This window comes from Mytilus trossulus, chromosome 1, assembly GCF_036588685.1.
Source record: "Mytilus trossulus isolate FHL-02 chromosome 1, PNRI_Mtr1.1.1.hap1, whole genome shotgun sequence".
Taxonomy (NCBI): Eukaryota; Metazoa; Mollusca; class Bivalvia; order Mytilida; family Mytilidae; genus Mytilus; species Mytilus trossulus.
Window position 1 is genome coordinate 91,607,578 of NC_086373.1, and position 27,136 is coordinate 91,634,713.

At 33.9% G+C, this 27,136-nt stretch overlaps 3 protein-coding genes across 3 annotated transcripts; 2 read left to right on the forward strand and 1 right to left on the reverse strand.

The window, feature by feature from the left end:
• The first annotated feature begins 1,778 nt into the window (after positions 1-1,778).
• On the forward strand, positions 1,779-5,883 carry LOC134704698 (uncharacterized). Its single transcript, XM_063563577.1, has 3 exons — positions 1,779-1,955; positions 2,233-5,844; positions 5,880-5,883. Exons 2-3 carry the CDS (start codon positions 2,378-2,380, stop codon positions 5,881-5,883), a joined length of 3,471 nt encoding a protein of 1,156 aa, XP_063419647.1. The 5' UTR covers positions 1,779-1,955; positions 2,233-2,377.
• A 17-nt stretch (positions 5,884-5,900) lies between these two features.
• LOC134711165 (uncharacterized) lies at positions 5,901-9,155 on the forward strand. Its single transcript, XM_063571618.1, has 2 exons — positions 5,901-8,761; positions 9,039-9,155. Exon 1 carries the CDS (start codon positions 5,942-5,944, stop codon positions 8,441-8,443), a length of 2,502 nt encoding a protein of 833 aa, XP_063427688.1. The 5' UTR covers positions 5,901-5,941; the 3' UTR covers positions 8,444-8,761; positions 9,039-9,155.
• A 13,661-nt stretch (positions 9,156-22,816) lies between these two features.
• Positions 22,817-26,680, reverse strand: LOC134704714 (uncharacterized). Its single transcript, XM_063563579.1, has one exon. It carries the CDS (start codon positions 26,678-26,680, stop codon positions 22,817-22,819), a length of 3,864 nt encoding a protein of 1,287 aa, XP_063419649.1.
• Positions 26,681-27,136: the final 456 nt, after the last annotated feature.

The following is a 27,136-nucleotide window of genomic DNA, read 5'->3' on the forward strand; positions in this document are numbered from 1 at the left end:
GCTAAGGTTTGTTTTTATTTGAAACTGGACATCCTAAGAATGAAAAGGAATATTTGGATATAATTCGTCCTAGTGGATTCAAGGATTTGTATAGTTAGAACTATACAAATCCTTGGTGGATTCAAAACAATATTTGAAGATTTTTTTTTGTGTGGTAGACAACAACGCCGAACGGATTCTGGCCGAGCGCAATGACTGATATCAATAGCTCAGAAATCAGATCTAAAAGGTATTATAGAAAGTCGATGAATTTACATTGAACGATATTTTATCATATTTCCATTGATAATATTTCATTCTGTTACGCCATAGGCTTATTGAATATTTTCTACTTGTTTACCATATATATTCATCAACTTATTTACTTTATAGTTTGAAGAACCGTATATGGGTAGCGTGGGATTTCTATCATTCATTAACAAAAACAGATCGATTCTTTAATCAGGCATCGACAAGACACAAAATTGATAAAATGATCAACTGATCTTTTAACCAATTCATTAATGATTAATTTACTCTTTCAGAATATTAATTCAATGCCATGATTCCATGACGACTGTACCGACTTACACGACATTTGTTTCTGCATGACTGGAGATGCGTGAAAGAAATGTTAGGCCGATCATTCACCTTGGAATCAAGTTGTTACAAGGAATGGCAAGGTCATTTCCAAGTACTTACTAATAAAACGTTAGCAGAAACCCGAACTACTTTTTTGAAATGATGTTAGTATTACAGTATTATAGACATCTTGTAGGCGAGGCTTTTAAAAGGAGTTTTCAAACCTATTTTTTGTGACATACCAAACCGGAAACTGTTCAGAGTAACGTTTCTAACAGACCATGCAGGATTGTGTGGCTGCAACTGTTTGCATTATTGACGATATGATTGTTGCAATCAGGATGGAGAGATTGATGCAATATTATAGTTTAAAACGCCCTCTTGCATATCAAATAAAGGAAATATGGTACGAATGACAGCGAAACAACGAAAGGATGCAGATACCAAAAGCCAAAGATGCAAACACATATAGACCACTGTACAATAGCATTTACAATGAGCGAGATCCATAACTACTAGTAACTTAAAAATGCTTTAAAATTCGGCTTCTTAAAAAGATAAACCAGTAGAAAAGTCTGTTTAAAGGTTTTGTAAGCTTTTGAGGTGAATACTGACATTTTTGTGCTTTGTAAAGATTATTACCATAAAAGATTCGATGTGAATTACCTGAACGTATAAGATGTCTGCATGTTGAGTTATATTTACAAATTATTTCCTTATACCGATGATAAAATTTAGTAAATGTTTTGACTAGTTTGCGATATCGAAAACCCTGGTGTAATAACTTTAAAGTAATAAATAAATTTCTCTCGCTTTAATCTAATACGTTGTTACATACACGAGCGAATCGTACAAGTTGAGATATATATATAAACACCATAAGATGGGAAAGAGGGAACTAGTTCGTCTGTTGATTCTAAGTCTGTTAAAGTATTACTATTGTATAACATGCATAACTTGTTCGTCTGTTGATTGTCAGACTGTTAGTGTATTACTATTGTATAAGCTGGAAATACAATAATCTTGTATAAGTTGTGGGACTAATGTTTAATTACTATCCAGTGCTCTAGATCCAGTGAATATATTATAATCTTTTTGTTGGATTTTAAACATTCTTCTAGAGTCAAACAAAGTGGGACATACCGAGAATGATATGTTTCAAGTACAGCAGTCTTAATTTCTCCTCATATACGCAATTGTGCATGTAAAGGCCAATTTCTTGTTTTGAATCGAACAAATTTCGTTTTGCAAATTTATTGTTTTTGATGAAACTAACCTAGGTACTTTGGTTACTTTCCCCATCATATTTTTCCCTGAAAATTGAGAAACGTGTCACGACAATTTTGAACCCTTTAATTTTGAATTATATAGAAATATCAGAGTCAACAAATAAGGTATGTTGATTTTTACATTTATTCTATGCATTTTGTGATAATATGAAAGTAAATTTAGCTATTTCTATGCCGTTAATGTGAACTTGAGACAATGATAAATATCGCCAATCTGATAATTGTTTATTTTCGAAAATACGAACTTTATTCATTGCTTGTGTAAATCCTAGATGTTACAATGACTGTTTACTATATTTTCACACCTATGTTTATATTTTTGTGAATGTTTTGAACATTGTTTTTGGTACAAAATCTTATGATGATTGCATTTTCTTTGTAGTCAATCTCATCTTACTGTTTATACTTTGGATCCAGTCACTTCACTGTAACTTGGAATATTTTGGAATAAACTTGAGGTGTGAATTGTGTTATATTCATTTACGACTGATATTAGTGGGAAATATTCATTGACTTATTTGACGAATATGAGCACGTCACAGAAGGAAGAACCCAGTCTATTAATAGAATTTGAAAGTGTGGACACAGATAAGGTTGGCAGCAAAATAGATCAAAATGTAATTTTGAAAAGTGTGGACACAGAGTTAGGAGATTTTGTACAAACAGAATCAAATATGGATAAGAACTTTGAAACAAATAAAACGGATGAACAGGAAGCACAGAAGACATCAGAGGCGACAGGCGGAGCTAGGCCAAGAAAGTATACCGATAAAGGTAAAGAATTTAGTGAAGAACAAATAACCAAATCCTATGATGGATTAAAAAGATTAAGTGAAAAAATAATAAGACTGATTTCTGATAACGAAACATTCGAGACAATAAGATTGCGCTATGGAAATTGGATGCAGGAATATGAACAATTTCATATCCAACATAGAATTCATTTTGATAAACTTAATGCCCTTGAGCAGGAAGATTATATGAAAATTCATACTACAAGAGATACTTTTCTAATGAACAGTCAATTCAAGATTCAAGAATATCTCAATGCAAATCCAGTGAAAGTGCAGGCAAGTGTTCATGGGAGATCAGTAAGAAGCGCGGGTAGCTCGTCCGTATCTTCAAAACGACTTGAAGTCGAGGAAAAAAGGATTGAGCTTGAGGCAAAACGACAAGCAATGAAACGTAAGCGAGAACTTGAAATGGCAAAAGTGGCATTACAGTTAGATGAAGATGAACTGCAGATGCAAACTGAAATAGCTGTAGCTGATGCAAAAGCTAAGATATACGACAAGTTTGAAAAGGGTGAAATTGACCATGTTGAAACTCCGAAAGTAAAACTTGAAAATGTTGAATTGAAATCAAAACCTTTGCAAAGTACAGTACAGCCAGCTATCGAAACAGCAATTTTAGATCCGATGGCAAAAATATTTCAACCAGTTAAAACGAAATCAGACATTTTAAAGGAAACAAGTAAGTTAGATTTCGTTAATCTACCGTCCGTCAACATGATCAAAAACACTTCTAAACTTCCGAAACAAAATGTTCATGAATCATACGGACCAACTCAAAGTGACGATATAACATCTGCGCCAATTCAAAATTCGGCTATAAATACTAACAGTAGTGTAGAAACAGCCTTTCAAAGTATGGTGCAGCATTTGAGAAAACCGACACCGGAAATAAGGAAATTTAGCGGAAATCCATTGGAATATAGGAAGTTTTTAAGACAATTTGAATCAAAGGTTGTTTTGAACTGTGAACAAGATGATGAGAAGATGAATTACCTCGAGCAGCTGACATTTGGAGAAGCACATAAGGTAGTATCTAGTTACAGTCACCTGCCAGGCGATAGAGCATATAAGGCATCAATGCGTCATCTTGAAGAGCGATATGGTGATACAGACGTGATGGCCTCAGCCTTTATTAAAAAAGCTTTGGATTGGCCTAATATTAAATCAGGAGATATTCAATCCTTGGACGAATTTGCATTGTTTTTGGTTGAATGTCAGTATGGCACGGAGAGTATGGAAGCCGGAAGTGTTTTAGAGTATTCTGAAAATATCAAACGTCTGATGTCAAAATTGCCCTTCCATATGCATGATCGCTGGAGAAATGTTGTTTTTCGTGTAAAGGATTCACATAGAACAGTTAAGTTTAATGACTTTGTGAACTTTGTAAAAGCAGAAGCCAAGAAAGCTACAGATCCGACATATGGCAACATTGCCATGAATTATTCAAATTCTAGAAATACGAATCAACAGCGACAACATGGACAAAAGGTTTCAAATGTATGTGATGTGGCAAAAAGGGCACCTAGTACTGAGATGCGCTGTTCCTATTGTGAAGGTACACATGCTTTAGACAAATGTAAACGACTTACAGCTCGTCCACGTGAAGACCGAATCGCTTACTTGAAATCTAAGGGATATTGTTTTGGTTGTCTTAAGAAAGGCCACATGAGTAATAAATGCAATAGGAGACTCAAATGCTCAATATGTGCGCGACTTCATCCAACTATACTTCATATTGACAATCAAATTAACAAACAATCATCGTCACAGCAAGAGCCATCTGTTAAAAAGGATGATCCTCAAATACCCACAAATCATGAAGGCACACAGCCAGTTGTAGTTAGCTCCATTAGTAGTGATAAAGGGGCTGGTGATGTGAATTGTGCTATGGCAATTATCCCTGTGCGAGTTAAATTGAACAATAGATCCCAGAGTGTCGAGACTTATGCTTTCTTCGACTCAGGCAGTAGCATAACATTTTGTAGCCAGAAGTTAATGCGTCAACTTGGAGCTAATGGAAAGAAAACTCAGATAACTATAAGTACAATGGGAAACACACAAACTATTAATACATGTGCAATTAATGGCCTTCAAGTGTCTAGTCTGTCAATGGAACACATGGTGGATTTGCCTAAAGTATATACTAAGGAAAACCTGCCCGTATCAAAGGAACATATTCCTACTCAAAGAGAAATCAAGAAATGGACTCATTTGGAATCAGTGGATATCCCAGAGATTGATGCGGATATAGGAATTATGATAGGTAACAACGTACCTGATGCTTATACACCGTTTAACGTATGCACGGGACCGAGCGGCTCCCCACACGCCACAAAAACGAGACTTGGGTGGATATTATGGAACGTTATAAGAGACAGTTCAAGCTTTGAAGTGAATAGAGTTCATATGCAAAATGAAGGATGTGATGAAACACAGTTGAATTTATTAATGCAGAGCATTAACTTAGACTTTCCAGAACGAATGAACGAAGACAAAAGAGAGAATTCTATTGATGATAAAATATTCATGCAGCAAGTTGAGAGCTCTATACATTTAGAAAATCAGCACTACTGCATAGCACTTCCGTTTCGAGACCAGCATGTTGTTTTTCCGAATAATTCAGTACAAGGCATAAAAAGGCTAAACGGACTCCGACACAAGTTTGCCAAGAACGATAACTTCAAACAACAATACTGTGATTTCATGTCAAAGATAATTGAGAAAGGCTATGCAGAACCTGTACCTACTGAAGATGTAGATAGAAATGATGGCAAAGTTTGGTACCTACCGCACCATGGAGTTTACCATGCGAAAAAACAGGACAAAATACGAGTTGTTTTCGATTGTTCTGTAAAATACATGGGCATTTCTTTGAATAGTCAGCTATTACAGGGTCCAAACCTTGCTAACAATCTTTTAGGCGTACTTATCAGATTCCGACAGGATAAAATAGCAGTCTTAGGTGACATCGAATCAATGTTTTACCAGGTGAAGGTTCCAGTTGAGGACAGAGACTTCTTACGTTTCTACTGGTGGGAAAACGGAAATGTTGATACTGAACCTAAAGAATACAGGATGACAGTACATTTGTTTGGGGCTACTTCTTCACCGAGTTGTAGTAATTACGCTCTACAAAATACGGCAAAAGAAAACAAGGATAGATTTGATTCTTTGGTGATTGATACACTGACAAAGAACATGTATGTAGATGATTGTTTGAGTTCTACCGATACAGATGAAAGTGCTATATCGCTTATTAAGAATGTAACTGAATTGTGCAAAGAAGGCGGATTCAATATGACTAAATGGACAAGTAACAGTCAAAATGTTGTGCAATCCATACCTGAAAAGGATTGCGCAAGAAATATAGAGGAATGGAATTGTGGAGATGATAGTCTCACCGACCGTGCACTTGGAGTGTATTGGTATATAAAAGATGACAAACTTGGATTTCACATAAACATTAAAGAAAAACCGTCAACAAGACGCGGAATTCTCAGCATAGTCAGCTCAATCTATGACCCTATTGGTATCGTTTCTCCGTTTGTATTGACAGCCAAATCTATACTACAAGGATTGTGTAAGAAAGAAATTGGATGGGATGAAGAAATTCCCAACAGCGAACTTTCGTCATGGAACAAATGGCTCAGTCAGCTTAAGGGATTGGAAAACATTAAAATAGATAGATGCTACAAGCCTCAACACTTCAAGTCTATTGTTTCATGCCAACTACATTGTTTTGCAGACGCAAGTGACAAAGGTTATGGTTGTGTATTTTACATACGGTTAGTCGATGAAGAAGGTAGTATACAGTGTTCCTTTTTGTTAGGAAAATCGAGAGTAGCACCGCTTAAATCGATGACTATTCCGAGGATGGAACTGACAGCTGCTACTAGTGCCGTTAGGCTTGGAAACATGATTATAAGAGAGATAGAATACTCATTTGATGACATTTATTACTATTCAGACAGTATGTCAGTACTTCGATATATAGCAAACTCAAAGACACGTTTTCACACTTTTGTAGCCAATCGTTTGGCTGTTATTCATGAATCAACTAAAGTTAATCAATGGCACTACGTAGGCACAAAAGAGAACCCGGCTGATTTAGCTTCGAGGGGAGCGACTATTGAACAATTTAACAGAAATCCACAATGGCTTCGTGGGCCAGATTTCTTATGGGATAAAGACATTAAATTCCCACAGTGTACCGAGGACACTAGTTTTATCGGCAATGATCCAGAAGTTAAGAAACCAGTGGCTGTTTGCACTGTAGAATCATTTGAAGGAATGGAACGTCTTATTTCTTACTTTTCGAATTGGGAACGCTTAGTCACCATAGCTGCACGGTTCGTACTTGCAGCCAATCACTTTAGAAGTGTTAAAGACAGTATTGAAATCGATGGAAACGGAAAAACGACTATGAAGATGTCTGATACGCTTACGACAAGTATAGTTGAGTGTGCAGAGAGGTCCTTGATTAGTTATGTGCAACATAAACACTTTAATGATGATATACAGACTCTTGAAAAGAAATGTCCTCTCAAAATTTCTTCTAAACTGAGCAATCTGGATCCATTTGTCGACAAAGATGGATTGCTTAGAGTTGGAGGACGATTGGAGCGATCGGATATTTCGTACGAATCAAAACACCCTATCGTCTTGCCTAAGGACTCACCGATATCAAGACTTATTATTGAGAACATTCATCGTTCAATTGGACATTTAGGAAAGAATTCAATCTTAGCCGTTCTTAGACAAAAATATTGGATTTTAGGAGCCAATTCTATTATTAAAGGCTTAGTGTCTAGATGCGTCAGATGTAAGAAATATCAAGGAACATGCGCAAAACAGAAAATGGCAAATCTTCCGAAAGAAAGACTTCAGGCTGATGATCCGCCTTTCACAAGAATTGGAATAGATTTCTTTGGACCCTTTGAGGTAAAGCAAGGAAGGAGTGTAGTTAAAAGATATGGTGTGATTTTCACATGCCTGACTATTAGGGCAATACACCTCGAATTGGCATATTCATTAGACACTGACTCTTGCATAAATGCTATAAGGAGATTTATTTCGAGAAGAGGAGTGCCAGTCTTTATAAGGACAGACAATGGAACAAACTTTGTTGGTTCAGAAAGGGAACTAGGAGAAGAAATAAAAAGATGGAACTTAAATCCAATACAGGAATTCATGATTCAGAAACGCATTCAGTGGGAATTTAATCCGCCGTCTGCATCACACTTTGGAGGAGTATGGGAACGCCTTATTAGATCAGTGCGTAAGGTATTCTATTCAGTCATGCACGAACAGAACATTCGACTAACTGATGAAGGACTTATGACTCTATTCTGTGAAGTAGAAAGTATTCTTAATGGACGTCCGATCACAGAAGCGTCAGATAGTATCACAGACTTAAATGTATTGACTCCGAATCACTTGATACTTCAACGTGCGGGTGAAAGCTTTCCACCTGGTGTGTTCTCTAAGACAGACAGCTACGTCAGAAGGCGATGGAGACAAATCCAGTATCTCGCTGATTTATTTTGGACTAGATGGCGAAAGGAATACTTACCTCTATTGCAGCGCAGAACAAAATGGACAAAACCGACAAGAAATATGCAAGTAGGAGACATAGTTCTCATTTCCGACAATGCACCGAGAAATTCGTGGAACATGGCTCGTGTGATTGAACTAATCAAAGACAAGGACAATATTGTTAGAATTGTCAAAGTGAAAACCGCAAATTCTGTGTTAACGAGACCAATTGCGAAACTGTGTCTTCTTGTAGAAAGTGACTAAAAACCCACAGCTGCCACCAAACTCGTGTTGATATGATAAACATTTATTGAACATTATGATATAATTGTCCTTTTGATTTATTTTTGATAATTGCGTTCTAGTTAAGAACCCAATTTAGGGGCTGGTATGTAAAGGCCAATTTCTTGTTTTGAATCGAACAAATTTCGTTTTGCAAATTTATTGTTTTTGATGAAACTAACCTAGGTACTTTGGTTACTTTCCCCATCATATTTTTCCCTGAAAATTGAGAAACGTGTCACGACAATTTTGAACCCTTTAATTTTGAATTATATAGAAATATCAGAGTCAACAAATAAGGTATGTTGATTTTTACATTTATTCTATGCATTTTGTGATAATATGAAAGTAAATTTAGCTATTTCTATGCCGTTAATGTGAACTTGAGACAATGATAAATATCGCCAATCTGATAATTGTTTATTTTCGAAAATACGAACTGTATTCATTGCTTGTGTAAATCCTAGATGTTACAATGACTGTTTACTATATTTTCACACCTATGTTTATATTTTTGTGAATGTTTTGAACATTGTTTTTGGTACAAAATCTTATGATGATTGCATTTTCTTTGTAGTCAATCTCATCTTACTGTTTATACTTTGGATCCAGTCACTTCACTGTAACTTGGAATATTTTGGAATAAACTTGAGGTGTGAATTGTGTTATATTCATTTACGACTGATATTAGTGGGAAATAGTGCACTCATCATAATTGATGCTGACTAGAAAATTATGTACTGAGCCCTGGAATGACAGTCTTAGACACAAAGTATTATATCATAATAAGGAACTGAATAAACTTATAAGGAAAAAATATAGACAATTTAGACATAAAATGATAAACCAGATTATAGATTCAAATAATAGCTGTCCAAATGATTTTTGGAAAACAATTAAGAAACTAAAAAAGGAGAACTTCAAGGATCCTAGTTCTAACATACAACCTAAAGAATGGTTTAAATATTTTAATAAGTTAATGAATATTGATTATGATAAAAATGTATGTAATGACAAGAAAGAGTATACTACTTTTAAAGATTGTAACACATGTACTAAGATGTTAAACAGTTCTATTACAACTGAGGAGGTGGTTATTGCAGCAAAATCTTTAAAGAATAATAAAGCAAGTGGTTCAGATTGTATTACGAATGAAATGTTACAAATATCTTGTTATATGAATATTGATGTGTATGTAAAATTGTTTAATCTTATTCTTAAGTCTGGTATCTACCCAACTTTATGGAGAAAATTTTTTATTAAGCCCATTTTCAAGGGTGGGTGTTTTAATGATCCATCTAATTATCGAGGTATAGCCCTTTCAAGTTGTTTGGGAAAATTTTTTCTAAAAGTTTTACATAACAGATTAGAAAAGTATCTTGAAGGAAATGAACTTATATGTCGTGAGCAAATTGGATTCAGAAAGGGAAGTCGAACAAGTGATCATGTTTTAACTCTAAAAACTATAATTGATAAAGCATTTAAATCATCAAAAAAGATATATGCCTGTTTCATTGATTTCAGGAAGGCATTTGATACTATTAATAGAGATGCCCTCTTTTACAAATTGTCTTATTACAACATAGATGGTCCCTTTTTTAGTATAATGAAAGATATGTATAAAGAGGTTTTGTACTCGGTAAAGATCTCGGAAGGTATCACTGATTTTTTTAATTCCTCAGTTGGGGTAAAACAAGGGTGTATTTTAAGCCCTACATTATTTTCTTTATATATTAATGATTTACCATCTATTTTTGACTCAACATGTGAACCACCCAAGTTAAATGATAATGATATATCATGTCTGTTATATGCTGATGATTTAGTTCTTATTTCTGAATCGGCTAATGGCTTACAAAAATGCCTTGACAAGCTTAGTTTATATTGCACTAGTTGGGATTTAACAGTAAATCTTGACAAAACCAAAGTTATGATTTTTAACAAATCAGGTAAAAAACTTATAAAAGACAAGTTTGTTTTTAGTGATAATATTTTGGAACACTGTACAGAATATAAATATTTGGGTATACTGTTTAAACCATCTGGTAGTTTTACAGAGGCAGTGAGACTTCTTTGTAAAAAAGCCTCAAAAGCTATATTTTGTATTAGAAAACTGTTATTTTCTGAAAATATCAATGTATTACCTCACTTAAAGCTTTTTGATGCTTGTGTTAAACCTATACTTCTTTATTGTAGCGAAGTTTGGTCTCTGTATATGATAAAAGATATTACAAATCTAGAGTCAAAATATTGGTCATTGGCTACCATCAAAGTCCAAATTAAATTTGCAAAAACTTTAATTGGAGTAAATAAATCAGCTGTCAATTTAGCAGTACTAGCTGAACTTGGTATGTATCCAGTTTTTATAGAAGCTTTAAAACTGTCAATTGGCTTCTGGTTGCATGTCATAAAATCTGATAACAATTGTTTACTAAAAGATGTATATTGTTCCAACCTGCAATTAACCAATGGATTTGCTAAAAAGATTGAACAGTTACTTGCTACATTAAATTTTTCTCATGTTTGGAAAAATCATGATACTATTTCAAAAACGCGTTTATTATATGCAATTCATACCAAACTTAATGATAGATATCTTAATTATTGGAAAGAAAATATATTTTGTGATAATAAATCAGTACATGGTAATAAGCTGAGAACATATAGACAGCTTAAAGAAAATTATAAATTGGAAACCTATTTATTGTTAAATATGGACAGAAAAGTAATAGGGAATTTTGCTAAAATTCGTATTAGTAATAGTGTTCTTAGAATTGAACAAGGGCGTCACACTAAACCCCCTGTAGAAGAAAGAATTTGTCCTTTGTGTCTCTTAGAAGTAGAAGATGAATTTCATTTCACTTTAAAATGTACAAAATTAAATATAATTAGAGACCAACTGTTTTCCAGAATTAGGGAAATAGTTCCCTCTTTTTTCAATATGACTAATGAAGCAAGATTTAAATTTTTGTATACGTGTGTTGAGACTGATATAATTAGAATAATTGTTAAATTTATAAGCGACATGTACATTTCTAGAAATGCTCTATTAAGCACTAAATAACTTTGTGGTACCACCTCCTCATATAATGTTTATAAATTTGGTATGATATATATATATGTTTGTATGTTTGTGTATAACAAATTTGTATTGTCTTGGTATCAATCCTGTAATTTTGGATTTTAAACCAATAAAAATTACTTACTTACTTACTTACTTCATAATTATTACTGTATATTTAGGTTGGATGCTTCATTATAGGTTTGGCAGATTTGTCACTTGTGTATTCTTCAACACAATGATATCATGATACAAAGATTTCTATTTTTGAATGTTATCAATATTAATTAAGTTAATTGTCGTCTATACTTCATTGAATCTATAAGCAACACATACGGAGAAAAATCAGATACATTACCAAACAATCCAAATACTGCTCTTAACTTGTTTTCATGTCGTCCTAATGCCAGTATTGTCATGTCACGATATAAATAAAGATATGTGCTATGAGTCAAAATTGTTCTAAGACTATTTTAATGTAACCTCTCATGTTGACGAGATATTGACACTGGTTTTCTTGTAACTTTGTGTGTATCATTTCGTTTGAAAAGAACATTAAATTACAAAATATTGAATCATTAATTGGTATTGAAAACCTTCAATATGACTATTATACATTTAATTCTGATATAAATGAATAAGACGGCATCACAGCAACATAAATTAAATGTCTTTTATCTTAAAATATTGACAATAAGTCACATCGTGTGAACAGTTCAAGTTTTAGTACCAGTGTAGAGTAGATGTGCTGAAAGTAAGAAATATTACACACAATCGACCAAATCAAACTTCTAATAGATTAACATGATGATACAATCAATAACTGCTGATACATTGTATATATTTCTGTCTTTTAGACACCTACACCTACGTCGAAGAAAACTAAATGTTATTTTTACAAAATTTCGATGTTTTGCATGATATCATTCTTCGACAATGACCTTTGTCAATTTTTTTTCGACTCTCAATTTAAGCAAGGATTTTTATTATAAATACATCAATGATTTAAGTAATAAGCTTAAACTATCTTTTGCAGGAATTTGCATTAAAAATAAATTAAAACCCCGATCTTCTTCAAATGACCTTTATCGTCAAAGTAAGTATCACCTCATACAAACAAAGGTGACGCGAAACAAAATAACCTATATTACATACACACTTACCTCAAATATGTGAATTTGTTTTGGTTTGTTAAAAAAGCAATTCATCATTTTAGCCTTTTTTGTGACACTTATTAGCTCAAAATTATGACATTTTAAATGTAATTGTATATGCGCATAATATATAAAAATACTTGGGAAATTTCAATAAAAATCACAACATGACCTATAGTATAAAGAATGGTTGAGTGCTAGTCCCCATAGTGTGTTTTAAATCCTGATATCCTTAGTTTTGTAATAACATCTATCATTTGTTTATCGGGGAATTTGGTGCAAATTGCAGATCCATAGATCCATAGATCTATGGTTAACTTGGTTATATTTATTCACTATTTTTACCTTACATAGTCTCACGTACAAACCATGTGTAAACATTAGGAAGCTATACATTGATTTTTAGTTGTAATCTCTGTCCTGCCTTCTTTATTTTTCACTCTATTCAGTCCAGCCTTTTTGTTTTACTAGTTAATCTTGATTTTTTTTAACATTAATTGTCATCCTGCATATTTTTTTGGGCAAAGTGTCTTATCCTGTCCTTTTTTTACTAATGGGTGGTCTCACTCATCTGTTATTAATTCCCACACTAGAGAGCAGGAATAAAATGAAGATCTAGGAAAATATTATCAAAATCATAAAACAAAAGTCATGTATCTTTTGGTGTGTCTTTATACATACCACATTTATAAGTGATTTGTGAGGAAATTCGGTAGACGAAAGAACTATAAATGGATATTTGAAGAAAATTTATTTTATCATCTTTTAATGAAATTATCCACAACGTTCAAAATCACACTTTAATGTTAATATTCAAGTATTACATGTTCCATTTTATAACAATATGCATATACATTTATTGTATATATCAATTATGGGTGAACATTTAGTACTTATATTATACCTTGACATTTCTATGACTATATAGCTATAATAATACGGACATGATAAACATTATATAAAACGATATAATATTGAGTGAAATTTGTTGTTTTTAAATGATTTATCAATGCTTTATTTAGTGTGAACTAGATTCTTTAACCCTGGGAGAGTTGTAACATCAAAAAATATCTGATCTCGAACGAATTATATATACTTTATAGTACTTAACTGCACATTACTAAAAATGTAGGCTTTTATAGATATCAAATCTCGTATGAATTGAAGTACATTACCTAACTGTACTGACCTAATCTGTAATAGCCAAACACAAGTAGGCTTTTACTATAAATCCTACCCTTTACTCTGGAAGAGTAACAACTAATATATGATCTTGTATCAATTATACAGACCACATGTACAGTACTAACTGCACTGACCTAGTCTGTCATTACCGAACATGTAGTCTTTGTAAAGAGTTGACTTATCCACATCTTCTATTTTCTATATTTTATAAATCTTACCCTTCAACCCTGGAAGAGTTATAACTATAACACATACATCTGATCTCGTATACATATCAATTATACAGACTACCCAACTACACTGACCTAAAGTCTGAGCAAAGGCTCCATGTTGAAGACCGTACTTTGACATATAATGGTTTACTTAAAAAAAAAAAAAAAATATGACTTGAATGCAAAGTTGTCGCATTGTCACTCATACCACATCTTCTAATATCTACTTTCTGAAATAACAAAAAAGTAGGCTTTTATAAATATCTGATTTCGTACGACTTGTATGGAGGGACTATGGACTTCTTGTACAGTTCTTGTCTGTACTGACTGATCTGTCATTACCAAAAATGTAGGCTTTTATAAAAACTACCCATTCAATTCTCGAAGAGTAATAACTAACACAAGTATCTGATCTCGAATCAATTTTAGACTACAAGTACAGGACCTAACTGGACGGACATATAATCTGTTATTATAAAAAAAATGTAGGCTTTTATAAATCTGACCCTCAGAGAAGGATTTGAAAAACAAATACTCTAATATTTTAAACAGGATTTGTCTGCTGTCCAGAATATATAGTTAAATCTACCGACAAATATCGTTCTTTGTTATTTGATAAAGAAAAACAATCTGTTGTTATATGCTTCCTGTTTAGACGGAAGACGATTGTCACACGGAATTTAAACAACGAAAAAACGAATTGTATTTCCTTAAATTGTATTTACATATTTAGACCATGTCCTTGGTAATTTTTAAATTTCTTGCAGCTATTCCGGCTTATAGTTGATAGGACTGAGAAGTTAAATAGCTGGTATTAGTTTCAGAGATCATGATTTATAGGATTTTATTTATCACTGATGGTATAATCATACAGAAACGGGAAGAAGGGGCATGTATTTTTGGTGACATCAAAAATTCTTATACGTACTTGATAAAACAAAATGTTCATGATTTGCATTTACGTTAGGATAATAACACTCCAGTTCAGGAAAATTTCGGGAAGTCATATTAATTTTGAAAAGCAATTAATATTTTGAAAGATGTTGAGATATATATGAAGTACAAAATTAAAGATGATGCAGCTAAGAAATATTTCTGTAAGATATGGCAAATCAACTTTATTTGCATGTTTCTAAATGATCATGGGCCCTTTATAGCTTGTTGTTAGGCGTGAGCCAAGGCTCCGTGTTGAAGGCCGTAAATGAACCTAGAATGGTTTACTTTAATAAATTGTTATTTGAATGGAGAGTTGTCACATTGGCACTCACACCACATCTTCCTATATCTATATAATTGGAAGAAATATGAACATAATAAAATCCCCATTCCTGTTCTAGAATCAACGTTATACATATATACTAAATGTTTGTTCAATACATCATAAAAGCATAAAACATGCTGCTTAAATGTGCCTAAACATTACATATAATGTCTAGTTAAAAAATAAATTAAAAAACATTGTTGGTTTATATTTCATTGGATCTAAAATAGACCCAGTGATGACGTAACTGCATACCATGGTAAGTATTCATCATCCTGACTGACAAAAATGGCGGACATGCAAGGTATTCTATCTAAATGCCACCATAAATCATATACTGTGTTATAAACCTAGATACAACAGACGATGAAAAGCATCACTCGAATAACAAAAAGCTATATTTCTATGTAGCCTAGTTGGCTGAGTAGTCTGAGAAATACGGGAATGTCTCGCTGCATTGAAGACCTACTGGTGACCGAACTTCTGCTGTTGTCTTTCCTATGGTCGGGTTGTTGTCTCTGACACATTCCGCATTTCCATTCTCAATTTTATGTCGTCAGAAATCTGATTAAATAAAGACCTTAATTTCATGCTTCGCCTACAAGGGTTTGACTAACAACGCTACTTGTTGCTTTCTGTTAAAATCAAAGACATTTTGGAGAACTCATTTATATATATATATACACACACCTTAAAATAGGGTAAGTAGGGCTTCGATTGCCTGGCGTAATATTGACAGGACGCATGCAGGATGAAGTGCTTTCAGGTCACTGTCAGCAAAACATGAACACATAATCTTGTTTTTTACTCATATGCGGTTGATGGAACAAAGGGCAGGCGGATGTCATAGCATATATATAGCAATATTAGTTAAAATCCAATTTAAAAGTTTTCAAATCCTCCTGGGAATTGAATATACAGTCTACGTAATCTATTTGTTTCCTAATATTATGTATTCATAAAATAAAATAACACAAATACCCTTGCATTATGGACATGGCTATAAGATTTCAGGCTTGAAGTATCATTCGTATTTGACACCATTATATCGAAAAATGTTGCATTCTTTTATCGATCGACAATTATCGATTATGTATTTGACGTCAATGATGCCAATTTTCAATGCAACCAAAAGGTAAAATTTAAAAATTTAGATATGCAATGCTAAAATATTTATTCTGTTTCCTGGAAAATTATCCAATGCATTGAATGGAATATTTTTATTAACTACACATAAAAGATTTATAGATAAATATGGCATGCTCAATTTTTTTACTTTTTTTTGTATTATATAACGGTCGTTGTCACCACGCATTGTATCGAGACAATACAAAAATTATTAAATATGCATATGTCGTATACAAGCATTCAAATAAACCAACCACCCGTCCATATTTCCGTTGATGCATAAAATCTAGCGCTCAAAACTTCTGCGACAAAGTACAAGAATAGAAGAAAAAAAATCATCATCTATATCACTAGGGCAGAAACTATATGAGGCTTTCACTCACGATTGACCTGGTAATCTGATTTTTTCCACTCCTGTTTATCTTATAATTATAACAGTATGTATGAGCATGGACGTATTATATTGTATGAGATATTAATTAGATTTCGGTAAATTCCAAAAGACCATCGGTATTACAATGAGCACTAACAGTGTTTCCATGCATTCTAAATTGGATTACGATGTACCTTTCTTTCCTATATAATTTGAAATTTTATATGATTAAAAATTGTTTTTATCAATAAATTCATGAAGAGAAAAAGAAAATCACAGAAGAAAATGGTTTGTCAACTCCCCCAGGCAAAGACGACCAAAGATGAATTTGTCTATCCACCATGTTCCTTTTGGTCTAATACCTTCTATTGTCTGTGATGACTGCTGTTCCCATATTTGGACATTTCTTCCTATAATGTCTGTTTTGTTCACGCATCGTTGTAAATATTATGGAATTTGATGCGACTGTCATATAAGTGAGGGGTTTAGCGCTATAAAACCAGGTTCAATCCACATTTTCTACATTTGAAAATGCCTGTACTAAGTCAGGAATATGATAGTTGTTATCCATTCGTTTGATGTGGCTTTCAAACTTTTGTATCTGGGCGTCACTAGTAGGTCTTGTGTGGACAAAATGCACTTCTGGCGTATTAAAATTTTGAACTTGTTGCCTTTTGTTGGCTGTTGTTCGTGTGATTCTTTGTCAATTGTGTTCTCCAATTTATTTATATTGTAGTCCTGTGGTGTTGTGTTGTCATCTTGATGTTATATTTTACATGGCCATAAAAGTGCGAGGTTTGGCATGCCACAAAACCAGGTTCAGCCCACCATTTTTTCCCTTAAAAATGTCCTGTACCAAGTCAGAAATATGGCCATTGTTAAATTATAGTTCGTTTCTGTGTGTGTTACATTTTAACGTTGCGTCGTTTGTTTTCTCTTATTTTTTAGTGTAAATTCACATTGCGATAAGACGTGTCACGGTACTTGTCTATCCCAAATTCATGTATTTGGTTTTTATGTTATATTTGTTATTCTCGTGGGATTTTGTTTGATGCTCGGTCCGTTTCTGTGTGTGTTACATTTCAGTGTTATGTCGTTGTTCTCCTCTTATATTTAATGCGTTTCCCTCGGTTTTAGTTTGTTACCCTGATTTTTTTTTTGTCCATGGATTTGTGAGTTTGGAACAGCGGTATGCTACTGTTGCCTTTATTTATCATTTTATTTTTGCCATTTTATTAAGGACTTTCAATTTTGAATTTTCCTCGGAATTCAGTATTTTTGAGATTTTACTTTTTAGTTGAAAAGTTCCTGGTGAAGGTAATCATGAAAAGCTATTCGGACGCACGAAATTTATAAAGTGTTGTTTACGATACATTTGCTTGTAAAGTGTTAGTTCCTGAGAGAATTATCTGCTCAGTAGACAGTGCTTCGTTACGGACATGTTTTTTAATACAATTTTTCTTTCTTAAACAAAACACCTTTAATGAAATAAGAAATTATTAAGCAACTAATGTTCCAACTCCCTCAGAAGAAGTGGATCAGCTATATTTTGTCTACTTTTATTCATAAAGCTTCCGACCTTTTTACGTATTTATACAACTCTGGATTTCAAATGCTTCGGACGCACGAAATTTAAAAATAAGGTTATTTAGTCTACATCAATTTATCTATTATACATGGTTTTAAAACCGGGACGTTAGAAAAACTTTGTCTACACAAAAGGTACAGATGTTGCACTGTATTTTCTAATGTGAATGAAGATTTGGAGCAAATTTACAGAATGAGAATCAAACAGAAATCTAAAAACACAAACAAAATAAATAAATTGGATAAACGTTCGGTTTCTAGTGTTTAGTTTGCATTCATATAATATATTTGTATAGTATAAAGACTAAAAGATAAACAAGTGTAAAAAACACAAAACACACAATCAGACTGAGGGCACTGAAACGTAACGACCTAAAACACGAGGGGATCTCACGTGCTCCTAAATGAAACAGATAATACTCTACATGTGGAAAGGAGAACAAAGCAATTGGAGACAATCAGAATCTAAAACCCTTAAAAAAATGGCATATTACTCTTCATACTAAAGCTGTCTTCCATTATAAGTCATGAAGACTTTTGTTTGTATGATAGAGTTTGTTCTATCTATTCTCCCATGTGTGAAGCACCTTGAAACGATTTCCACGACATTTTCATACTTGGTCGGTCTAATGTTTTATCATTGCAAGTTTAAAATTGTTTTCTCAAAATTCACATTGAATATTTAAGTATATGGTAACCACTGCTATCTTCTATAGTCGATCTAGTTGTTAAAAAAGTGATGGTGTCATTGTTAATAATATTTGAAAATCTTAGCGTGTAATTTTTATAGAATTATATGTCATTTATAAAAAAAACTCAGGTCTGAGCAGTCTGATTGTTTATCTTTTTTGCAAGAAAAAAAAACCACAGCTTTGATCAGCTTTGATTTCGCAACAAAAAAAAAACATGCGGGAAAAGAGATTACGTTGTCATTAAATTTATTCAATTTAATTGCATTCGTTTTTATATTGAAATTGGGTTTATTACGTCCAAACTACAGATGTTCAATTTGGATAGACACACGCACCCGAAGAAAATAAGCTTATGAATAATTACATAAGGACAATGCACGATTAATAAAGATTTTTATAGTTATCAGTATCTATTCTGAAAAGACTGGTTATTTTAGAATGAAACACGTAGCCTGATACTTTGAATATTAACTTTACAGAAAACAAAAGGATGACTGTAACTTCATTAATTAGGACAGAAACATAAAAAAATCTGTTTCTTTACCTTTGATATATTTAAAAATATGTATATAAAAGATAGAATTGCCAAATCATAGTAGGCTTCATGATTCTATAGCAATCATGCACGTGTTATGTATAATGAGTGTGAACTATTTTTGGAGTGTTAATTATTCTTTTGATGGTTCTTTTGATTCTGTTGACAGTTTTGATTTCTACTCTTTACACTACACTTCCACACTATCTTATTAAACAAAAGTTTTCCTATTTAATTAAATAGTCGTTTGGTAAAGCTGAATGCAAATATAGTTGCTGCAACTCATTTAAAGCCTTCTTTACTAATGAGAAAGGTAAAAATACTAGATATACTTACTGGTGGTGTGATGAGATGAGTGAAGCTGTTAATCTTATCCTTGATAATATTTATGTACGTTTCGGCAACAATGTTTCTCGACAGTTTGTAGGTACCCCCATGGGCACTAACTGTGCCCCTTTAATAACAGACTTGTTTTTGTACTGTTACGAATCACAGTTTATGACTAAACTCAGGAAATACCCGTCGAAATTGCATTTAATTGATAAATTCAACAACACTTATCGTTATCTTGATGATGTTTTTTTTCGTTAGACAATCAAGAATTTTCTCAATATACTACTGAAATTTACCCAAAGGAACTTACTTTAAATAAATCAAATTTATACATTAATAATTGTCTTTTCCTGGATTTAGATATTTCGGTTTTAAACGGGAAACTTCACACTTATTTTTGTTCCTTATTGTTAATTATTCATTTTTGGATGGTGATGTTCCTTTGCATGGGACCATCTTACGGTGTTTATATTTCACAGCTCGTTCAATTCGCTATGCCAGTGTCTGTTGTGACGTTTTTTGATTTTAACGTACGCAATCCATGTATTACGGGTAAATGATTAAACCAGGGATATCGTTACCATAAATTACTTAAAACCTTTACTAAATTTTTCCATAGATATAAAGATTTGGTTTTGTTTGGTTGTACCTGTAGAAAACTTATTTCAAACGGGATAGCACATCCTCATTTTTACGAAAATGTTGTTAACCATGCCCGGAAATTAAGTAATGATTCTTGTGAATTTATCGCTCCTTTAATAAACTTATTCTAAAAGGTCACCAATTAACACTGTAATAAGATCATTGAATGATGTTTTTATTGGTATAAATATTGATTTTGTTATCAGTAAATTATAAGCAAACTAAATATTACTAGTGTGTTTTATACACATTCATGGACCTACAATCTGTCGATACCTGTAACTTGGCATTGCACAAGGTCATGTTTTTATCTTACTTCATGTTTATGACGTCTTTACACTAAATCCATCGGATGTTGGATGTGTACGGATTGATAGTTTATTCTTCGATGCATGACTTTTTTTATTAGTTGTACTTTGAACTGTCAGATAACTGCAAGTACTCTCAGATCTGTTCCTATAGTGTCTTTTAGTTAACGGGATGTACAAGTACCCGGCCACGTCCACTTGTATTTTTGTCTATCTGATGAGTTCAGCCTTTTTCAATTGATTTTTATAGTTCGTTCTTATGTTGTACTGTTATGCCACTGTCTAAGGTAATGGGGAGGGTTGGGAACCCGCTAACATGTTCAACTCCGCCACATTATTTATGTATGTGCCTGTCCCAAGTAAGGAACATGTAATTCAGTGGTTGTCGTTTGTTTATTTGTTACATATAAATTTTCATTTTAAACTTTCACATTCGGACGATATGATTTACATGTTTCGATGATTTAAGAATCGGGCAATGTCTTGAGATCACAGCCTTATTTCTTATTTTGAATTACTACATTTTAACATGAGAAAGGCGACAGTTGCCAGAAGTGGTGTAAGCATTGCTTAAACCCTTCCGGATTATTTGATAAAACCTTACTTTCTTGTTCGTTTCAGTTTGATCAATGATTCAGTTTTCGTGTAGTGCTTTGTAGACGTTGTCCTTTGTGTTTTTTTCCGTTTGACGATGGTTTTGCATATGTATTTGCTCGGCTAAGATATCAATTTAATTCTCAGAAGATGTTTAACACTCAATTTACAGTATTTTCATGTGTATAAAAACGGGAAATGTTTGAAATCTGATCCCCTATTGTTTAGTTTAGTACCTTGAAATAGCAATCTTTACCTATAATTATACCCTAATTAAGTTAATGGTTTTATTTCTGGCTGATTAGATCCTCGTTATGGAAATATATTTATTAATATGAAAGCTTACATGTCTCTCTTGTATGACCGGCGATTCACCTGCTTGTTCTTTTGAGTAATTTAATATCCTAATAAAGTTAATAATAATCGTGTTTTACTTTGAAGGAAACGGTGAAAATTGAAGAACTAATTAATGATCTTGTTATTAAAACACCATACGGCGAATTGGGACCGAACGCGAACTAATAAATATATACACAAAAGGATGCAGTAACCTTTCTTCATCAGTAATAGTAAGATCCAAACGAAAGCTTCATTAAACCACAACAATGATGTATATACTATAGGTCAAACTATCAACTGGTTACTAATCCTTATACAAAAATTGGAAGGTTAACTCTTGGCTGCGAAGCGTATGGACCAAGTTGCTTGGAATAAACTACCTATTAGAGTGTGTTTTTTTATATACATCACTGACCCAAGTGTCCGAGATAAACAACACCTACCCGAGTGTCCTTGATATTCACCACCAACAAGAGTGTCTTGGGTATACACCACCTACCAGAGTAAACGGGATATAAAGGATATACACCACCGAAAAGAGTGTCCTGGATATACTGTGACGGATGGGTTAACTAAAGTCTAGACAGGCAGTAAAACAACGTCTGGTTCGTTTGATCGTATAATCTCAACTCAATATAGCAACATGATACATAACAATAGTACAACGTTAACAGAAGATAATGATGACGTTAACAATGTGAATGGAAACGGCGTTAAAAGTAGTGTTAACGTTTGACGCGTAAGTTAAACTGTCTCTAAATCACCGACATACTCGGGGCCACCAGATGCAATGTCCATTAGCTGTGATATGTAGTGGCATGCGGAAAGAACAAAAATAGATTGATCTCACAAATAATGAAAAAAGGATTAAATTATTAAATTACGTAAAAAACTCTTTGAATTTACAGTCTTTTCACAAATAAGAAAAAATAACAAGTCTGTTCACACACGTTAGTTTCTTCGTTCACTTCGTCTCAAATAACAGTCCATGCTGTTGACTTCTAATGGGTAGAGTTTCGTCACGGGTCGATTTGTAATTCCTGATTTGGTACGCACCATAGCGACGCGTACTAAGCCGTCCTTGCCTTTAATAGTGTCCTGCACAACTCCAAGTTTCCAATGCACGCGCTTTGATTCGTCGTGTATCTGAACGACATCGCCTTCTTTGATCTTCCGAACGTCGACTCCAGCTCTTTGGTGATATTCTCGCAATGAAGTAAGGTATTCTCCTTTCCATCTTGTCCAGAAGTTCTCAATCAATTGTCTCTGTCGTATCGCTTGATTGTTCAAGTTTGTGTGTGTTAATTCACAAACATTTAGATTGTCAATAGCACTATAAGACGATACATAGGGTAAAGTTGTTATTCTTCGTCCATGTATAAGATGGGATGGTGTAAGCGGCTCCGGATCTCTGATATCTGTTGAAATATACGTCACTGGTCGATCGTTGAGTGTGGCTTCGATCTCTGTTAATACGGTCCTTAGAGTCTCGTCGTTAACATGTGCACGTCCTAATACTTTCTTAAGTGATGTTTTTGTTAAGCCAATCATTCTTTCCCACATGCCCCCGAACCATGGAGCTCTATTTGGGATGAATTTCCATTCAATGCCATAATTCTGAATATTTTCTTTAACTTTTTTAGAATTGCAAAGTCGTGAAATTTCGATTGAAGCAGCTTTAAATGTTAACGCATTATCTGACATCATAATTTTCGGCACTGATCGTCGACTTACAAATCTCCGGAAACACAATAAAAAAGATTCTTCGCTGAGATCGTAAACTAATTCCAAATGTACTGCTCGAGTGACAGCACATGTAAATAGGCAAATGTAAACCTTCGATTCTTCGTTGTGTCTGTTTCTTGTCGTTAACGCACCTGTGAAGTCTACACCGGTGATGCTAAAGGGTGTGGCATCTTGAACTCTCTCTTTTGGTAATGGTGGAATTTCTGGTGCGGGATAAGATTTTCCGATTACTTTTCGGCACGTTACACATTTCGACAATATAGATTTCACGCACTGTCTTAATTTCGGAATCCAAAATGTTTGTTGTATGTATGCTAGAGTGATATTTATTCCTGAATGTTGTGTGTTCTCATGTGCTTCTAACACTATCAAATGTGTGAGACGGTCCTTTGCCGGTAACAGATATGGAAACTTGACTGTTTCTCCTACTGTCGCATTGTCTATTCGGCGGCCACCACATCGTAAACATTGCTTTTCGTCTAGAAAGAGCTTTAATTGTCGCACAAGTGTTTTACGTTTTGTAGAATTATCTATACAATTTATTTCGTCACTAAATATTTTACCTTGTGTATATCTTATCCATAGGAATTTTGCATTTTTAATTTCATCACTACGTAACAAATCTTTCTTTCGTTCAGTTTCTGTTGCTTTGCAGTTTGTTGCGAATCTCATTACATATGCGGTAATGTGGGTTAGTTTTCTATAAGAATTGTACCGTTCGATATCTATGATTTCTCCTATACCAATACGTACATTTTGATTATTCTCCATAGTTTCAATTTTGTCATCGTTCTCCGACATAGTTGTACATACACTAGACGTTACGTTGTTTCCGTTCCATGTCGGCCAATCTTCTTTGCTGTTTAACCATTTAGGTCCACTAAACCACATTTCATTCTGTTGCAGTTCTTCAGATGTTATACCACGTGTAAGCAGATCTGCGGGGTTGTCTTTTGTAGGGCAGTATCTCCATACATTATCTCCACACAAACTTTTAATTTCTTCAATTCTATTTCTGATAAATTGTCTCTGTGGTTTTACGGATGTAAGCCAACTTAGTACGATTTGACTATCACTCCAAAATTGTATTTCACTGAAAGTTTCTGGAAAGTTTTTGCAGACATGATCAGCAAGTCTTGCTCCAATTACAGCCCCCATAAGCTCTAGTTTTGGTAAAGTTATAGTCTTGATAGGCGCAACTCGATTCTTTGCCATTACTATTGTTGGTTTTCTGTCATACAAGATGTACGCGCATGCGCCGTACGCATGAGTTGAAGCATCGGTAAATACATGAAGAGTTGGTAAATTTCTGTTATTCTCTTTCTGTGTTTGAGTACTTCGATGAATCTCTGTTTCTAAGCTCGTTGCTAGATCTCGTGAAATTAATATCCATTTTGATTGGATATCTTCCGGTAATATTTCGTCCCACTCCAAGTTTAGCTTCCAAAGTGATTGCATAAAGATTTTCGCTTTTACAGTAACTGGGCTTAATAATCCTAACGGATCGAAAATCTTGGATGATTGCCGTAAAATATATCTTTTAGTCAGTTTTCCTTTTTTGTCCATCTCGAACGTGTTACTTTGATAAAACAGCTTGTCCGATTTAGCGTTCCATTGCATACCAAGAATTTTAGTAAGCTCATCTTTGTCTAAGGTTTTTTCTTTGCTAGCGATTTCTTGTAATTTTGGACTGTTTGAATTCCATGAGCGTAGGTTGAATCCGCCTTTCGTAAGTAATTCTCTCGATCTCCTGTAATAATCTATTACGTCATTTTCGTTATCAAAGCTAGTTAAAATGTTGTCCACATATAACCCATTTTCAAGTGTATCTGAAAGTTTTCCCGGATTTTCTTTAAAGTGCTTGAGAAGTGTGGCGCTCAAAATGAATGGCGAACATGTAGCTCCGAAGAGTACGGACTTGAATCGATATGTTATTAGCGGACTTGATGTGTTTGTAGGATCGCTAAGCCATAAGAACCTCGTTGCATCTCGGTCTTTCTCGTCGAGCTGTATTTGTAGAAATGCCTTTTCTAAATCTGATGTTGTAGCATATTTCTTAGCGCGAAATCTCATAAGTATTCCCGTAATGTCATTCATAACAGGTGGGTGTGATTCTAAGCATTCATTTAGACTTGGATTATCTCTTCCATCTTTGCAGCTACAATCATAAACAATGCGTATTGGCGTAGTAGATGATTCCTTTGAAACAGGATGATGCGGGATATAGTGCACGGGTCGATCGGTAGGAAGTTTTGTTTCCTCAACCTTTTCAATAAAATGTCTTCTCTCCTGCTCCATTATGATATCTCCATATATTTTTAATAAATCAGGTTTGTTTGCTAGACGTCTAATAACGCTTCCTGTCCTCTGTTTAACCAATTCCAAGTTATGCGGCAGCGGAAGGAAATCTGGTTTCCATGGTAACTTAGCTGTGTACTTTCCATTTTCTAGTATTATAGACTTTTCTCCGTATTCTCGTACAACTTCAGACTGACTTTTAATGGTATCGCTTCCTGAAACCCCCAACGCTTCTAAGTTCCAAAACTTTTCCAAGTCGCAAACAACGGCTCTGTGATCAGTCAAAATATTCAGCATTGCTGACTGTTTTGAAGTACTTCCGTTCTTAGTAAGTACGGGTCCCGACAAGAGGTAACCAATTTTCGACTTAACTGCGGTCGGTCCATTTCCTCTTATTATTTCATCTTCAACTATTGACCAGTAATAGTCTGCGCCAATCAATAAAGATATGTTAAACTTGTCTTCTGCGCATATCGGATGTGCGAGTCGTAAACCACGTAAGTATGGCAGTGCTTTGATTTCCTTTTGTGATTTTGTCTGAATAGGAGCGGCAATTTTCGGTACAATTATTACTTCAATTTCTATTCTTTGATTGTCAACTGTTTCAATAGCTATGTTTGCTTTATCAAGATGACGAACTTGTCCTTCGTTTCCTCCAAATCCAGATATTTTCAGTGCAATCTTTTCGGTGGACTCAATTTCTAATTTTCTAGCTAAATCTTCAGTTATGAATGAATTCTGTGCTCCCTCGTCAAGTAAAATATTTGTCATGATAGATCGATTTTCGGACCAAACTGGAGTTACAGCAGTTTTCAGTAAAACATCTGTATGTGCAGTAACAGTAGAATGCAATGATGTGGTTAGCTCTAGTGGCGTTTCCTCTACGGCGGTATGTGCTACGGTCTTTTGTGTACTATACTGGTTTTCGGTCAAGCTCTTTGGTTCTGTGTTATGTACTTGTACATGTATACTCGTGGATAAAAACAAAATCTGCTGCATTTGGATTTAAGTTCTGATTAGAGCTAGTTTCATTTGATTTGTTTTTCTGTTTTGAACTTGATGAATTGCGTACTTTTGTCAAAATTCGTTCTATATCTAAAACATACCGATCTGAGTCTTCTATCTCTGCTTCCATGTTTTCCTCTGAAATTTCCTCTAATATTTCATTATCAAGTTCCGAAAGAATATCCCTCTTTTTCTTCAAGGTTTCACAAAGGCTTTCTATTT

Bases quoted from the DNA above. Each gene is read 5' to 3' on its own strand.
- LOC134704698 (XM_063563577.1), top strand. From the start codon at position 2,378: ATGAGCACGTCACAGAAGGAAGAACCCAGTCTATTAATAGAATTTGAA.
- LOC134711165 (XM_063571618.1), top strand. From the start codon at position 5,942: ATGACTAAATGGACAAGTAACAGTCAAAATGTTGTGCAATCCATACCT.
- LOC134704714 (XM_063563579.1), bottom strand. From the start codon at position 26,680: ATGACAAATATTTTACTTGACGAGGGAGCACAGAATTCATTCATAACT.